We start from the raw sequence: 18496 nt of genomic DNA, 5'->3' as shown, positions 1-18496 counted from the left end.
TACTCATTTGCAAATTCTGCTTTTTGTTAATTTCATATCAATTAAAATAACATATCTTCCTTCGATGTAGGTCTACCTCATTGTTGGCAAAGTATAAACTCCAAGGAAAAGATTGTCATGTGCTTTCCAGAAGATAAAAGCTTAGAGTAAATGCGGAGAGTGTTTGATGTAGGAAGGGGGAGTGGTTATATAGGTCTTAGCCAAGACATGTGATAGTCACTGTAGGGATTGCTGGAAAAGAAGTCTGTGACTCTTATTAACCCATTTAAGCAGATCTTGTAAAATCTAAAGGGGAAAATGTTCCTGGTTGTTTTGCATTGCCTTCTGTGGAGTTTCCAGATCTCTGCTGGCCATTTTCCTCGAGCCTGTGCTTCCTCTAAGAACCTGATGGCAAAAGAATGCTGCCCACCATGGATGGGTGATGGGAGTCCCTGCGGCCAGCTTTCAGGCAGAGGTTCCTGTCAGGACATCCTTCTGTCCAACGCACCATCTGGACCTCAATTCCCCTTCAAGGGGGTGGACGACCGTGAGTTGTGGCCCTCTGTGTTTTATAATAGGACCTGCCAGTGCTCTGGCAACTTCATGGGATTCAACTGCGGAAACTGTAAATTTGGATTTGGGGGTCCAAACTGTACAGAGAAGCGACTCTCAATTAGAAGAAACATCTATGATTTGAGTGTCTCGGAAAAGAATAGGTTTTTTTCTTACCTCACTTTATCAAAGCATACCATCAGCCCAGACTATGTCATCCCTACAGCCACCTACGGCCAAATGAACAATGGGTCAACACCCATGTTTAATGATATAAGCATCTATGATCTCTTTGTATGGATGCATTACTATGTGTCAAGGGACACACTGCTCGGAGGCTCCGAAATCTGGAGGGACATTGATTTTGCCCACGAAGCCCCAGGGTTTCTGCCTTGGCACCGACTTTTCTTGCTACTGTGGGAACAAGAAATACAGGAACTAACTGGGGATGAGAACTTCACCATTCCGTACTGGGACTGGAGGGATGCAGAGAGCTGTGACATTTGTACAGACGATTACTTGGGCGGCCATCACCCTGAAAACCCTAACCTGCTCAGCCCAGCGTCCTTTTTCTCCTCCTGGCAGGTAAGATACAGTGCTCATGTAAAAAGAAGAACTGCCCTTCAGCAGCCACCTCTTCATGAAGGTTTTTGTGAACATATCTGTTGATGTCTCAGTGCAGAAAAAGTGCCTTAACTAACAAATGTTGATGCTTCTTGATCTTTTTTTCTTTTTTGAGGACACTTCAAAATTGCAGTTAAGCTGATATCTTTGTACTTATTTGTCTAATACAGAACAGCTTAATTAGATTTTTAAGTTGCTATGAACAAAGTCTGCCTGGTTAACCACTGTATTGCTAGCACCTACAATGGTGTCTGGCATAAACAGTAGTTCAGAGTTATTTAGGAATGGATGAGTAAACAGATTATATCTTAGTCCATGATTCTAAATGATAAAATTAATATTAACAGCAAAATCCCTAAACAGGCTACTTTAAAATAAAAATCTCCAGGCCTGACAGAGATCAGGATCTTCAAGGGAGCATGCTGAGATAATTCACTAAATATCAATGATGATGGCCTTTATTACATGGTTGCCTGATAAAGAATGATTGCATTTAAAAAAATAAAACAAAAATACTTTAGTTGTTTAAATTTTAAAAGGTGCTGACTCTCAAATAGTTAAGCAATGAAAATAGTTAAAGTTTGTTGACGGAATATTTAAAATATGTCAATCTCTGATTTAATGTGCATTTAAATCAACCTATCCCTATTTTAAAGTCATAAGATACCACATAGTTTGTTAAAATTGTTTTATGATAGCACTGTTGGTAAATAGCAAAGATGGTATTTGTTAATGGTTACAATGACTAATCTATGTTATTTCCAGGGATAAGACTGCCCTTTCATAAGGATCCAGCTCTTTCTAACTGTTTCCATTGAGATGAAGGAGAAATTAGCCTTCTTCCTAGTTTAAGCATTTCAGACATAGAGTTAAGGGATTGTTACTTTGAGATTAAATTTTCATATTTCCTATTATTTCTTCTTTATTCTGAATTACAGGCATATGTTAAATTACTTATCCTTAATAAAAACACAAGTGCAAAAGATGTTTTCTGCCTTATCTTTTAAGTTTTCCTGCTGCAGTTATTCTGACTACCAATTCAAATGGAATGAGAACATTGCATAGACCTCTCCACCCTTGCAACACAATGTTTTGAAATACAAATGCTCAAACACTTGCAAAATGGAGCCTCTTAAAATGACATTGTAAAATACAGCTGCCAATTCCTGGTGCCAATGGTGCCAACTGTTTCCTAAACCTAGTGAGTACTTTCTATGGAGGGGCTATGCTAGAAAGTAACATAGCTGTATATTTTGTTATTCTACTTTAATTTATGAACTGTAACATCCTTATCTAGCTCTCTGCTCCTGAAGCTGTTGCTTTAAATTCTTTTCAGGCTTGAATGTGGGATTCTCTCAGCTACAATAGTAGTACTTTGATTTGTTACATAGCTTTGCTTAATGCAGAAAGACTGAAGGATTATCTGAATTATCAAGAGTTGCAATGTATCCACTGAGCTCAGTGGATATTGAGCTCAGGAGGAAGATATAAATTCATATTTAGTTACATGAGGTTTTTGCTACTAGATGATACAGATTTAATTTTTCTAGTCATGTTTTGAGTATTGAATTCAATTTTTTCCTCTTTGTCTCTTTCCAATTATGGTCAACTATATAACTTTCTTTAAAAAATTAATACAATTTTAAAACCACAACAGACTTATTTGGCCTGGTGAGTAAGTCCAGAACTATAAATGCTACATTATTGCTTACAAACTTGTACTGCAATTATAGGGTTATGGAGGAAAGGGGCTTCTAATGTAAAATTAGCAAAGTGGCAAAATCACTGAAGAAAAGCAAGGGAAAAAAAGAATTAACAAAACAAAACAACAAAAACATTTGCAAGAAAACAACTTTATTTTAAAATGAAGTTAAATGAATAAATGTTTGCTCTCTCTACCTAATCTGTGTACTGTCTAGAGATGAACAGTTGAAACGGGCCAGATAAGGTAATTCTTGTTGTCTGTTTTCTTTATTCACACAATCTTTCTTCTTAAAGTCCCTCAAGAATTAAGATCTCCCTCTCCTCAATAATTTCCATTAGGAGAGAATTACAGAGCATGAAACGAAGGATATGATTAAATACTTTCTATGCTTAGATGGGTATGTCCATATGAAACCTCTGTTCAGTGAATATGTACTGAAGAAAAAGCATCATATCATTTAAAAAGAAAACTGAATGACTTACAGAAATGAAAACAAAGCAAATTAAGATTGTTTTGGTATAGAAAGATGGCTCAGAGATTAGGATCACTAGCTATTCTTTCAGAAATCCTCAATTCCCAGAACTCATGAGGTATCTTACAACCTCTATACCACCAATTTCGAGCTATATGATGTCCTCTTCTGGCCTCTCTGGGCACCAGGCACACATGTGGTATACAGAGCAAACATGCAGACAAGCTAAATATAGACATAAAATAATGAATTAATGAGTAAACTAAAAATAATAAATGTTTACATTGCTTTAATTCAATCGCTGTTAGCAGTACAGTCATTGCCAATTTCTGTCATTGTTTTGTGTTATGTGAGCATCGGTCATCCAACTTCTTGCTGGAAACACAGAATCAACTGGTCTATTGTAAAGTGACAATGTCTGCACTTTTTGTTTATTTGAGCAAGAGGTCCTAACACTGTTGCCTAGACTGACCTAGAACTCACTCTATATCCTAAGCTGGCCTCTAAATCACAGCAATCTTGTCCTCAGCTTCCCAAGGTGGCTTTTAATGTGGTTCTAATGTGCAGCCAGCACTGAGGTTCACAGATTTAATTAATATGGAGATTGTTTAGTTATCTATTTAGTTTTCTTTATGAAAACAGGGTTTCCATAATGAACACACCATTAATTTAAATGCTTTTCTCTAAATTAAACATTCAAATTAAAAACTAGAGTGTTTTGTGTTAGATGAGATCAAATAGCTTCCAAGTTAAAATGGACTCATTAATACCTTCCAAATTAGCTAGGCTGTAGCCCATCTCATACAGGCTTCTACTCATTGCTTCACTTCAGACATCTTTTTACTTGACAAAAGAAGATGTGAGCTGTGATAGCACATACCCATTCTGAGCTGAGAGGTCGTTTGTGGTGTCTCATGATAAGTCTGAAACAGCAGGATGATTTGTCTAAAGAAACCAGTGGCTATGTCTCCATTACTGTTTAAGTCAAATGTGCTGAATTAGGGTTAAAGTGGATTTAATAACAACATAATTTATGGATGAATAGTTTGATAGGTAAGTTACTTTTACTTCATTATGTTCTCTTCCAGTTGACCCATACTTGATTCCCAGACCCCACAAGATGATTATAACCATTTGTAATGGCAGTCCTAGGAGATCTGATATGTTCTGGCTTCTATGGGCACCAGGCACACACATGGTCCATGGATAGGAATTAAGAAAAATAGCCATACACATAAAAACAAACAAACAAACAAACAAACAAACAAACAAATCGCATGAAACAGCCTCGGGAAGACAGGTATTTCTATTGAGGTTAGACAGAGTTGATTTCCTCCTCTTTGTTCCACACTTCGTGGAGATTTACCTCATAACTTCTCTAACACTTCAGAACATGTGAATAGCTTATTCAGACTATTTCTGACTATCACTGTCAGACTTTTCCAAGATAGAAACTATTTATAGATATGTTTGTAGCCATACTTAGAGGGGACCATGATCTAAACACAGAATGGGCTTCGTAAACTCATACCTAATTAAACAAAAAAATGAAAATTAGAGAAATTTAATTTTTATCCTAGACAGATTTCTGAGATGTCGCCCACATTTTAGAGCACTAGATCCTCAATGTGGAAGACACAGCAATGCCAACAGACAGCACTTACTTAACATCTAGAATAAGGTGTGTTTTTGGTAGGGCTTGCAGTCTACAGGAGTGTGTGTGTGTGTGTGTGTGTGTGTGTGTGTGTGTGAGAGAGAGAGAGAGAGAGAGAGAGAATGCTAATGTGTACATGTAAATATATGTCATAGATTACAATACATCTAAGCGTTATTTGAGTTGATAATTACTTGGCAAGCTCTTACTGGCAGGAGATAGCACATAGTCATGGAATTAATGTTAATTGTTTAAGGAAGGTTTACGAGCCATCAGTCTTTCCTCTTTTGTTATTCATCCGTTTGTTTGATTATTCTCAAAAATATTTTTAAGCAGAGTCATTGAAATCGTCCATAATTTTTTTAGAGTACTGTATGACACTTAAATACAAAATATCTGTGTTCAACACTATTAGATATAATGTTACACAATCAGAGAAACTAACACAAGATGAAAAGGTGTATCAGAGAGCGCTGTCACGATGGATCACAGAGGAGACGAAAACAATTCCGGATGATAGATGTGAATGAACTGCAGCCAGAAATTCACTCATCAGGTGGAAAGCATATCACATGGAAGCCACAGGGGGAAGAAAAACAAAGTCACATTTCAGCAGAAAGTCATGGGTTGAGGTAACCATGACAACTGCTCCATGAAATAACTGCTTCTCTTTTTTCATTCTGAAAAGGATTTCGTGGAATGTCATATGCTTGTGTGCGTGCGTGTGTGTGTGTGTGTGTGTGTGTGTGTGTGTGTGTGTTCAGGGAAAACTCAAATAACATAATAAAATCTTTGCTCCTGAAGGCTTTTTAAGAGCTGATGGTTTATTGCTACTTCCTAAATTTAATAGACCTCTATCATGTTTCATCCTCAATACTTACACATTTGTTTCTTTTGTCTCCCTTTCTTTGTTTCTTTCGACTTGTATGATGGCTATGCTCCTTCTAGCATATGCAACACATCATTTCTGGTTAAAAGGAGAAAGAACTAAGCTTTCACTAGAAGATGTGGGCTCAGTCCAGCTTCTGCTATTTACCAAACACTACTATACCAACCATTTAGAATTAATGATCATTGAAATTTTTGTGACAAAAGTGTAACTATTATATATGATTTTTCTATGTTAGTGAGGGAACCCAATGGAGCAGAAAACAATGTATTATACTGTAAAAGACATTATAACTTGACTCCTATAAACATGAATTAATGTTACTTCTCTAACGTGCATATAAGACCCTCAGAAAGTTACTTAAATATTTTAGGGATAATTTTGTTTCCAAAAGATACAATGGCTCAATAGAGCATTACTATAAAACAATTTAAAGAAATCATTTCATGTGAAATTACTTGTTTAGTCTTTGTTTAGTCTTGTTTGCCATGTTGTTTGAGTTCCATATATGAAAAATACTTTAAAGACATGTTTGAAATGATGCATTAGGATCAATTATTACAGTAATGAATAACATATATTGAATAACATATTCATAATAACATATTGAATAACATATATTGAATAACACTAATATACTTAGAGATAAAAAATGACTTGGATCTTTGAGTAATAATTTTGTATTCAATAATAGCTATATATTGGCATTACTCAGGATAAAGCAATCTGACGGTAGAACCCAGGGACTCAGACATGCTAAGAAAGTAGCCTCTGAGATACATTCCAGCCATAATTATTAATCCTTTAAATCTAGCACTATATCATGTTCTTTAAGTATTTTAGACTATTGGATGCTGAGTAAAAAGTCATTATGCTTTCCATTTAGAGATAGAAAGCCTTGGTAGCTTGTCTGGGTAACCTGCCTACGACCATGGGGTTAATAAAATCTATACTAGAATATTGTTTTTCTATTATCTCCAGGACTATAACCACAATGATAACAGTTTATTTATCCTTGCCCATGCCATGGAATCAAACAGAAAGACAACAATTTGGAGTTACTTTAAAACAAACAAACAAACAAAAAAAATAATACTATTTCTGTAACCAGGGTATTTTTCCTCTGCATTAGTAATGACTACCTCAGCCTAAATTTTAGTTACATGGCAGTTGGCATTTCAGCAAAAGTAGTTTCATCCAATGTCTTTAATGTAACTGGGTCTGCTATCTTTTCTTAAAAAAGTTTTTTTGAAAGTAAATGACTTTCTCCAAGTCTCTGCTTTGGTGTCTTGTCCATTGACATTGCAAAGACAGCCAACCTGTTACATTCAGAGCAGAAGCCGGACTAGCTTTAGGAAACCATTCACAAGCCATTAATATGAAGAAATAAATAAATAAATGAAGGACCTAAAGCTTTAGAATCAGAAAAGCTGTATTTATGGATTTTCAAATATCTACATATGCAGGAAACAGATAATTTTAAGGAAGAGACCTAAATCTAACTAGGAAGTTCATTTGCGTTTCGTATATACTTTACACATATAGCTTGAAGATAATCTTACACAATTTTTTTTAGCACACTTATGCTTTCCCTGCTTCTGTCATATGAAGTGAAATTTGGAATTGTCACTTAGAGAAGTTTCACATTCTGGCTTTTGAATTTTTTAATTGGGATTCTGAGGCCCCATAAGCAGCGTGATTTGAATGGATTTCTAGGGCTCTTTCCACTCTTAGACCCTTTTAACCCAGTCCTGTAGAGATTATTTTTTATTTTCACTAAATTTTCCCTTGGTCTTGAAGAACAGGTAGGATTCTTGACCCCACGGTGCAAATATATTGGTGTTTAGGCAGGGCAGAAACACAGAGTATAGAGAGGCAGAAGCAGTGTGCAAAGCCGAGGCCAGTGGAGCCTCAGCTGCAGCATCATAGGATGAAAGCACATGGTGAACGCTGGCCAGATTAAAAACATGGTTTGGAGAGAAAATTGAAAATAATGTTTGACAGGATCAATCTGGAAAAAAAAATGGATAGCAGCATTTAAAATAAAATCCACTGCTTCCTGGCTTTAATGGCAGTCTGGTTGGTTGGGAAGTACAGAGAAAGGAATGGTTTTTGTCGTTGCTATAAGTCACACATTTGAAAGTTATGAAAACTTGTAGGGAGCTCAGCTAGACTCTCTGCTCAATGCAATTTTAATCTTGCACTATCCCATTTTCTTTGGGGAAATATCTTCACCTTTCTGGAGTGTTGGTTATCACTCCTAATACAGTAGCACCAGGCTCATTTAGTCCCCACTCTTTGGGTGTTACTGTCAGGAGCACCAGAAGTGACTGACCTACAATTGTCATTCTTGGGATGGATGAAGGTCTCTGGATATGTTGGTACAAGGTGAAGCAGGTGTGCTTCCGGGCTGACAGAATGATAGCCAACCGAGCAAAAGACTAACAGGTGCTTCTCACCAACATCACTCTATGAACTTAATGTGTGCTCTTCAACATCATTTGTTGAGTTTGGAACCCCCAGTGTAACTAACTGTGTTTCCTGATAGGACTTGGGAAGTAATGAAAGCTGAATGAAGGAAGAATTTAGACCACCACTTTTGGCATTTATTGTTATTGTGTCTGACATTTACCAGCCTAATTTGTGTTCAGAAAGAAACTATACCTTGAAACTATACCTTGAGCTATCAACAGTTGTAATTCATAAAATGGAGTCGTGTTTCTTTTTTGTGACCTTTGGTCTCACTACTGACTCTGCCTCCCAGATGTATTCCCAAACCCACCTATTAGTCTAGTCTTCCTTCTTCTTTTCTTCCTTTTCTCCCCTCCAAGTACAATGATTAATTTTGTAAGGGCTTCTCTGCTCAAATAAACAAGTTTCATTTCACACTGTTGGATCTTGACTGCCAAAATGGCACGCAGACTAGATGAAGAACTGAAAATCTGCTGCTCGTTTTAACATTAAGGGCTGTAAAACATTGCCTGTTGAATTCCTTTGCATAAGTTGTTAAATGCATAGGGAAAGACAGGGGCAATGGCTCTGCGGGACCCTTGCACCATTGCGCCAAGGAATCTGGCAAGGAACCAGAGTAAGGTGAAGTGTGGCAATCTCAGTCTCAAGATCAGCAGGAGTAAGGAACTACCCTTTCCTGTTCTGAGCCTGCGTGCCCTAGCGTTGTAGCCTCGAAACCTTTCCTCCACAATTCTATAGGTGATCACCTAGCTGGGCACCTCTAATTTCTCTCAGTGCAAATAGAGCGTTGCCAGCATCCCAGCCCCAACGAGTGATATGCGCCCACCCTGGAATCCCTTCCCGCTACTCCAAGGTGCATATGTACCCTTATTCACGCCGAATAAATGGGCACAAGCGGTTTCACCAGCTATCATATGAGAGTTGCTGTTTCTGAGCTAAAAGACTGTGACACTTGAAGAGCTGCTTCAGAGAGGGACTTCTCTGAGTATTTACCACTGGACCTGGACCCTCGGACCAGCCCACCTGGCTAGCCTTCGTTTCTTCCTTCAGTGCCTGGACACTAGGAGTTGTAACTTCAGGGATGGACTTCTCCCTCTTTTCCCGAACAAAGAGCTGTGACACTGAGAACCTTGAAGAAGGACTTCCTCCTTCCACATTGCCCTCCTGACCGTGATTCTGCGGAACCCAGCCATTCTGGGCTCTGCTTCATCTCTTCCAGCCGGGGTGCAGCCAGAGGCGCCTAGACACCCGCGAGGGAAGAAACAAAGCAAGGAACCACAAGGCTCGGTGGATAAAATATTTGCAATGCAAGCATAAGAACTGGGGATCAGCTAACCAGTATCCTCTCAATCTCTGAGTGGGAGGAGTAGCTTCCTGTTAGTATCCTAGTGCTTGGAAACCAGAGCAAGCCAGCTAACCAAACTAGCCAGACTAACCAAACTAGCCAGACTAGTATTGTTCCGGTCATGGCTGCCTTAATGTATATCTTACTGAGTGACTGAGAAAGACACACAATATCAACCTCTGACCTACATATGCATTTTTATGTGCAAGTACACCCGCAGACACACATGTACCTATGCTCACGCAAACACACACTTGTGTGCATGTCACACCCATAAAAATAAATAAACAAATAACTGCACAAAGTACAGTACAGTTAGAGCTGAAAAACATGACTTATGATGAAATCACTGTCTTTTAGCTTCAAGCTGCAACTTTCTTTGATTATAAGTTTACTTATTAATGTGGAAAGTGCTATCACATGGTTTAAACAAAACATTCCATGTAAATGGCTCCTTTGAAAATTGTGAAGAATTGTGATTAAAAAATAATAACGGTCTGCCAGAGAGTCGTATAGGAATCAGGAAAACTGCTATGCTTTGAAAATTTGTATGAAGAAGACTATGCTGTATATAAGCCAGACATTTAAAAATGGATTTGTTATGACAAACTCAAAAAACATGAAGTGGGATTATCACCAGTCCTTGGTATTCCTGATTGTTGTTAATAAATGTTTCTGTTGGGTGTTTACTACTGTTCACGGGAGCACTTTTGACTTTAGATGGAACATAACCTGAGACTTATTATCTCGCGTGGTGGCTGACATGTAATAGAGGTTTCACAAATTAATTGTATCTCAAGTATTTATATGAAGTACTCATTTTGATCGTGATTTGGTGCATAAGACAGTGAAAAGCTAAGTCAATAGCTCTAGGGCTAGAACTCCACCCTGGGACTAACACCATCTTGTCCTGCAAACTCCACTCCATCTTTTTCATCTAATTTTCATCTAATTGCCAGAAAGCTGAGTGACGATTATGAAGAGTAACTTCAACATGCCCCCTTCTCTTGTCTCAGAGGTGACTCATTTAACATAAATTGTTCTTCACAGATCATTTGCAGCAGGTCAGAAGAGTACAATAGCCGTCAGGTTTTATGCGATGGAACACCGGAAGGACCACTGTTACGAAATCCTGGAAACCATGACAAAGCCAAAACCCCCAGGCTCCCATCTTCAGCAGATGTGGAATTTTGTCTGAGTTTGACCCAGTATGAAACTGGATCAATGGATAGAAATTCCAATTTCAGCTTCAGAAACACGCTGGAAGGTAATATCTTTGTTTTCACTAATTTTGATTTTTTTTTCACCTTGTTTAAAATTTCTTCTCAGAAATTCTGGGCTCAGAGATACTTACAATTCAGAATTGTGTGTGTTGAACAATGCTATGCTTTGCATATACCCATGCTGACAGTAATCCTAGTCAGCTCAGAATATCACACCGTATCCCAGCAGTTTAGGGATATGAAAGCAAATGGTGTACTTTAACCACAATGGGAAAAAGTGGCGACAATGGGAGTTTTTTCACAAAAGAAACAGTTCTAATCACAAATGAACAAAAAAGATAGATTGTCTGAAGCCGAAAGGAAGAGACTATGGCCCAAGAATACTGATTCAGGATTCCCTGATACTATAAAGGTTTACAATAACAGAACAAATAAAATTATAAATCAAGACACTTTGCAAAGTACATCAAGGAAAACAGCAGGGGAATCTAAGCTATAGGCATCTGACCCTATTGTTAGCATTTTCGTTATTCAAAATAGGAGACTATTTGTGTATTACAAATTATTTATGCAGTGTACAAAGATGTTAGGTTATGCAGAGGAAAGCAATAAATACCTATTGATGGGCTAAAGAGAGCCCAAGATGGTTTAATTCTGAATTTGAAACCTTCTGAACTGTCCTTTGTAGTTCCACAGTCTTTGCAGGAATCCTCATTCACAGAGACAATAGGGGGCAGAGGTTGTTTCAACAAAGTGTTAGTATAAAGCAAAATAACTATTTCTGACACTTTTTGTAACATGGGATTTTAGATACAGAGCAATGGAAAAGCAACTTTTTCTCAAGATCTAAATGGGCTTCTTTCTCTTTGATTTAATCTGTACATCTAAAGAAACTAATCAAGAGAGAGGACCCTGACTAAAATGCTCAATGCTCAATCCCCATCCTGAAAGGCAAAGAGGATGGACATCAGAAGAAGAAGAAAACAGGAAACAAGTTAGGAATTTGCCACAGAGGGCCTCTGAAAGGCTCTGCCCTGCAGACTATCAAAGCAGATGCTGAGGCTCATGGCCAACTGTTGGGCAGAGTGCATGGAGTCTTATGAAAGAAGTAGGAAATAGTAAGATCTGGAGAGGACAGGAACTCCACAAGGAGAGCAACAGAACCAGAAAAATTTGAACACAGGGGTCTTTTCAAAGTCTTATACTCAACCAAGTACCATGCATGGAGATAACCTAGAACCCCTGCACAGATATAGCCCATGGCAGTTCAGTGTCCAAGTGGGTTCCATAGTAATGGGAAGAGGGACTGCCTCTGAAATGAACTGATTGTCCTGCTCTTTGATAACCTCCTCCTGATGGGGGAGCAGCCTTACCAGGCCACAGAAGATGACAATGCAGCCACTCCTGATAAGATCTGATAGACTAAGATCAGAAGGAAGGAGAGGGAAACCTCCCCTATCAGTGGACTTGGTGAGGAGCATGTGTGAAGAAGGAGGAGGGAAGGTGAGATTGGGAAGGGAGGAGGAAGGGGTTTATGGGAGAATACAAAGTGAATAAAATGTAATTAATAAAAGTAAAAAAAAATAGTTTATTTGAGGCAATTACGTTTTCCTAACTGTAAGAAAGACACAATCCATGCCAATTTACGTATGTCTCATTACATGTCAACATCTGAACTTTCTCAGAGATGGTTTCTCACATCTTTTTTTATTCAGGTAGTTCAACTTACACTCACCAGTTCATTCATGTGTGATCAAAGTGAATCATTTTTCTTATGCCTATCTCATTCAGTTCATTTAGCGTTGAGGAAACAAAAAATAAAAATAAAAAAATAAAAAAGCTTGAGCATAGGGAACCTCCGTTTACCCAGTCATTGGCAGTAATTATAAAGACTTCTTTAGGATCTGTCATCTAAGGGATATTGAGGACAAGTTTGGTTGCAGAGGCCTGTAAGTTTGGTAGCGCTTAAAGGGGGCTCTAAGTGTAGGGATGTGAAATTCTTCAGAAGTCATCCCAGAGAGGAGCTTGGAGGGATGGGCAGATGGATTTCCCTTGGGGAGAGTAGGTGTCAGTGACCTGTCAAAGCATACCAAGATCAAGGTTTGGCTCAAGTAGAATGGTACAATAAATTTTCTCAGGTCATTATTGCTGGTCAGAAACCAAGGGTACAGTTGCCCAGGCAGACATGGCTTACCTAGCACAATGATTTTGTAGACATTCGAGAAGGAGAAGAAAATAAAACATGCTGGTAGAGAGAACATCTCACCCAAGGGAGTGAAAAGTTTGGTGCAGGTTTGTGAGAATAATAAGAAGCATTTAAGCCAAACAGAAGTGAAGACTCACCAATCAGCCTGTGTAGGGTGCAGGAATATGGAGACTGGATAGTTAGGGGAAGGGAGTCCCAAAACCAGGGAAAGGGGGAGAATTCCCACTTTCTGGAATAGGCAATACGAGGGAAACTTAAGCTGTTGATTGGCAGTATTTATCTGAATTCCATTTGACCTGAGAGGTGGGCTCAGATAGATTTCTTGTAGCTTATAAGATCCCCCTTTTTTTTTAAGTTTGCAAAGAGGATAAACTTTAGACATTTTAGCATCAACATTGTAATCTGCAGTGTAATACACAATGTAGGAAAAGGCAGTAGACATACACCTTGTGTTAATAGTGTAAACATTCTTTAAGGTGAGCTCTGGAAAGGTAGAAGCCTTCCCTGAAGTAGAATGGTAGAGGGTCTTCTTCCCTCTATCCAGAAGACTGGATGTATGTAAGTCTAGAACAATGAGAACAAGTTTTATGTCTATATTTAAAAGACAAACCAAAGGAAATTTAAATTTTTGAGCTTGAAACCATGACTGTGGATCATCTGATAGAATGTTTTTTATTAGTTAGATTAATATATCAGTGCTCTAGTGATAAATGTCAAAACTCTGGACAATTAATACAATAGTGGTATAGCAATAGGAAGAAATATGAAGTGTTTTTATCTCTTTAGGGTACCTTAAATCACCTTAGACCTTTCAACGTTCCAAACTTGCATTTACCAATCTTAAAACACCTTCTTAGACCCTCAAACATTTTCTTAGAAGGTTTTCTTCATAACATTCATTTACCAACCTAGAAACATCTTTTTTATACCCTCAAATATTCATAATTTAAACTTCTGTATCCTTAGGCCTTTTCCTATTTATCCATGAGACATAGGTGAAACTGCTGTGAGCATTCATTGTCCTTTAGCTAAAGGAATGGTAAAAAGTTACATCTGAGAACTGTTTTGTTTGTTTGTTTGTTTGTTTTTAAATCTGGTTACAAAGTAGACAGTATTTAGACCTGACAGTAGCAGCTCTAGGAGTAAGGCTTAAGGCCTGGTCTTAGCTTTCAACATAATCAGAGACCTGAGAAAAATGAACTGTAAATTTAAATGTGTCTATGTATTTATCTAAATGACAGAGATGACTAGTCAATCTATAGTCCACTAGCTAGACAGTTGTCCCAGGTGTTCATGGCAACACTGGAAGACAGCCTGATCATCAGGTATAAAAGACAAGACTTTTCTGCTCTGGAGAAAAAGTATGGGAGAGATTGACCTCACTTTGTTCTTTGCAACTTGAGAAAATAACTCATAATAACTCTCTGGGTGTCCAGTTTGTCCACAGTTTAGGCAGGGCCTAGCAGTAGGCCAGTTGGAGCAGTTTTACCGAGTTGTTAGCATACCACAATCCAGAGTTGAAGTCATCTGCCATTGTGCCCAAACCTTCTCAGAGACCTTGGGGGAGCTACTGCTAGGATTTGGGACTTTCTGTCTGATAATAATAAACTTAAACATGCTAAATACCATATTCAGCAGATCTCTGACAGGTTTGAAGGCTAGCATATTTGAGTTAAGCAATCTATGCCTTTATTTAATTATCTGCTCTAAATTACACTTTGCAAACATAAAACAGAATGCTATGATCTGTGATTATGTCACATTCTATAGGTGTTTGAAGTCCATAAGCATATTTTTTCCTTATTAATTACACTTTATTCACTTTGTATCCCCCCTGTGGTTCCCTCCCTCATTCCATCCCAAACCCTCCCTTCCTCCACCCTCTGCATGCATATCCCTCCCCAAGTCCACTGATAGGGGAGGACTTCTTTTCCTTCCTTCTGATCCTAGTCCATAAGCATCTTAAGTAAATCTAAATACTAAATAAAGATTGATCCTGCAATCAATAAAAAGCTTATTTTAATTAAAGACTAAAACTTTAGGTTTCATTCTTGTTAAATTGGAACCTTAAAAAAATATAAAAATAGTCCACAGAAAGAACGGGTTTTTTACGATTTAGTTTATAAAAAGGCCATAGCTTATAAAAGTCTGAGGCCAAACATATCTAAGGTAGTGATTTTTAACCTTTTTTAGAGTTAAAATACAGCATAATGACCAAGTTTTAACATTGTAAACAAATTAGTGTCTCTAAAATTAATATATCTCAATTTAGAATATCTTTGGAATCATATCACATAGTTTAAGGGTATCTAAGCAAAAACTTTTACACAGCAACCCTGAGTTATGAGTTTCAGAATCATAAATACAGCAGAACAGTATAAAACAATTTTGGAATTACATTTGAATTCATTATGGCAAATTTGTTGGCCAGAAAGCCAAGTGTTGGACCTAGATCACAGGTGGTAAGAGAAACACTCTTCATTCCTCCAGGAACTGGTAAAGACATAGCAGCTAGAGAAACATTTTAAATTAGCTTGTTAATCTGAATAGATCTTTGTAACCTTGAAATTTCAGCATCATATAAAAATATTTTGAACCAGGGTTGAATCATATATATATATATATATATATATATATATATGCTGAATATATATATGCTGTAAAAATATAACCTTGAATTTATATTAAAATCCATACCAATTCAAAATGAGACTTGTTTTATTAGTCTAAAAGGAAATAAAATAAGCAGACAGTTAATTAAAATAAGCAGAGTTAATTATCTAAAATGTTTTAAAGTTGTTGTTTCATACCATATGGTCATCTTAAGGTTTACAGTTAAATCTTAAGATTTTTTGTGGGAGGCAAGGCTGCTCAATGTCTCCCTATCTCTTCAACATAGTACTTGAAGTCCTAGCTAGAGCAATAAGACAAGTGAGGGAGATCAAGGGAATACAAATCGGAAAGGAAAAAGTCAAAGTTTCACTATTTGCAGATGATATGATAGTATACCTGAGTGACCCCAAAAACTCAGAGAACTCCTTCAGCTGATAAATATCTTCAGCAAAGTAGCAGGATACAAAATTAACTCAAATCAGAAGCCCTCCTGTATACCCAAGACAAAAGGGCCAAGAAAGAAATCAGGGAAACAACACCCTTCACAATAGCCACCAATAGCATAAAGTACCTTAGGGTGACTCTAACCAAGCAGGTGAAAGACCTGTTTGAAAAAAAAAAATTCAAGTCTCTGAAGAAAGAAATTGAAGAAGACATCAGAAGATGGAAAGATCTCCCTGTGCTCATGGATTGGTAGGATTAACATAGTAAAAATGGCCATTCTGCCAAAAGCAATCTACAGATTCAATGCAATTCCCATCAAAATACCAACACAATTCTTTACAGACCTGGAAAGAAAAATTTTCAACTTCATATGGAGAAGCAAAAACCCCAGAATTTCCAAAACAATCCTGTACAACAACAGATGCTCTGGAGGTATCTCCATCCCTGATTTCAAGTTGTACTACAGAGCAATAATAATAAAAAACTGCTTAATATTGGTATAGAAACAGAAAGATGGATCAATGGAACCAAATAGAAGACCCAGAAATAAGCCCACACACCTATGAATACTTGATTATTGACAAAGAAGCCAAAACCATTCAATGGAAAAAAGACAGCATCTTCAACAAATGGTGCTGGTCCAACTGGATGTCTACATGCAGAAAAAATAAAATAGATCCATATTTATCACCCTGCACAAATCTAAAGTCCAAATGGATCAAAGACCTCAATATAAAACCAGATACTCTAAATCGATTAGAAGAAAAAGTGGGGAAGACCCTAGAACTCATTGGCACAGGAGACAACTTCCTGAACAGAACACCGTCAGCACAGGCCCTATGAGCAACAATCAATAAATGGGACCTCATGAAACTGAAAAGATTCTGTAAAGCAAAAGACACTGTCATTAGAACAAAATGACAGCCTACATATTGGGAAAGGATCTTCACCAACCCAACATCTGACAGAGGGCTGATATCTGGAATATATAAAGAACTAAAGAAGTTAAAAGGCAATAATCCAAGTAACCCAATTAAAAAATGGGGTATAGAGCTAAACAGAGAATTCTCTGTAGAATATAGAATGGCAGAGAAACACATAAGGAGATGTTCAACATCCCTAGTCATCAGAGAGATGCAAATCAAAACGACTCTGAGATTTCACCTTACACCATTCAGAATGACTAAGATCAAAAACTCAAGAGATAACACATGCTGGAGAGGCTGTGGAGAAAGGGGAACCCTCCTCCATTGCTGGTGGGAATGGCAAGTGGTACATCCACTATGGAAATCAATCTGGTGCTTTCTCAGAGAGTTAGGAATAATGCTACCTCAAAATCCAGCTATACCACTCCGAGGCATATATCCAAAAGATGTTCAAGTACACAACACGGACATTTGCTCAACCATGTTTGTAGCAGCCTTACTTGTAATAGCCAGAACCTGGAAACAACCCAGATGTCCATCAACGGAGGAATGGATACAGAAATTGTGGTACTTTTACACAATGGAATACTACTCAGCAATTAAAAACAAGGAAATCATTAATTTTGAAGGCAAATGGTGGAATCTAGAAAAAATCATCCTGAGTGAGGTATCCCAGAAGCAGAAAGACATACATGGTATATACTCACTTATATAGACCTATATGATAGGATAAACATACTAAAATATGTACACCTGAAGGAGATAAACAAGAAAGAGGTCCACGGGTAAGATGATCAATCCCCATGTAGAATTACAAAGGGGATGGACCTTGGAAATAGGAGAAAACAAGTAACATGACAGTAGCCTACTACAGAAGGCACCTGAAAGACTCAGCCTAGCAGTGTATCAAAGCAGATGCTGAGACCCATAACCAAGCCTTCGGCAGAGTGTATGGAATCATATGAAAGAAGGAGGAATTAGTATATCCTAGAGGGGACAGGGAGCCCCACAAGGTCCAAATATATCTGAGCATTGGGGTCTTCTATGAAACTGTTTATCCAACCAAGGACCATGCATGGATATAACCTACAACCCCTGCTCAGACATAGCCCATGGTAGCTCAGCATCCAAGTGGGTTCCCTAGTAAGGGGGACAGGAATTGTTTCTGACATGAACTCATGAGCTTCCCCTCTCCCCTGAAGGAGGAGCAGCCTTGCTAGGCCACAGATAAGGACATTGCTACCATCCTGAAGATACCTGATAAGCTAGGGCCAGATGGAAGGAGAGGAGGACACCCCCTCTCAGTGGACTCCGAAGAGGGCAGGGAGGAGATGAGGGAGTGTGGGGAGGAATGGGAGGGAAAGAGGGAGAGGGCTACAGCTGGGATACAAG

General features: G+C 38.0%; 1 protein-coding gene across 2 annotated transcripts in view; it reads left to right on the top strand.

The window, feature by feature from the left end:
- Positions 1-297: 297 nt before the first annotated feature.
- Tyr (tyrosinase) overlaps positions 298-18496 on the top strand; it is an 84262-nt gene continuing 66063 nt past the window's right edge. For both annotated transcript variants that reach the window (XM_021663673.2, XM_021663674.1), the window contains exons 1-2: positions 298-1116; positions 10743-10959. In XM_021663673.2, coding sequence (XP_021519348.1) covers positions 298-1116; positions 10743-10959 — 1036 coding nt within the window. The remainder of the gene's footprint in view (positions 1117-10742; positions 10960-18496) is intronic.

The sequence above is a fragment of the Meriones unguiculatus genome, chromosome 14 (assembly GCF_030254825.1).
Source record: "Meriones unguiculatus strain TT.TT164.6M chromosome 14, Bangor_MerUng_6.1, whole genome shotgun sequence".
NCBI lineage: Eukaryota > Metazoa > Chordata > Mammalia > Rodentia > Muridae > Meriones > Meriones unguiculatus.
Note: the sequence above shows the minus strand (reverse complement) of the source record. Positions and strands in the feature narration are given on the sequence as shown.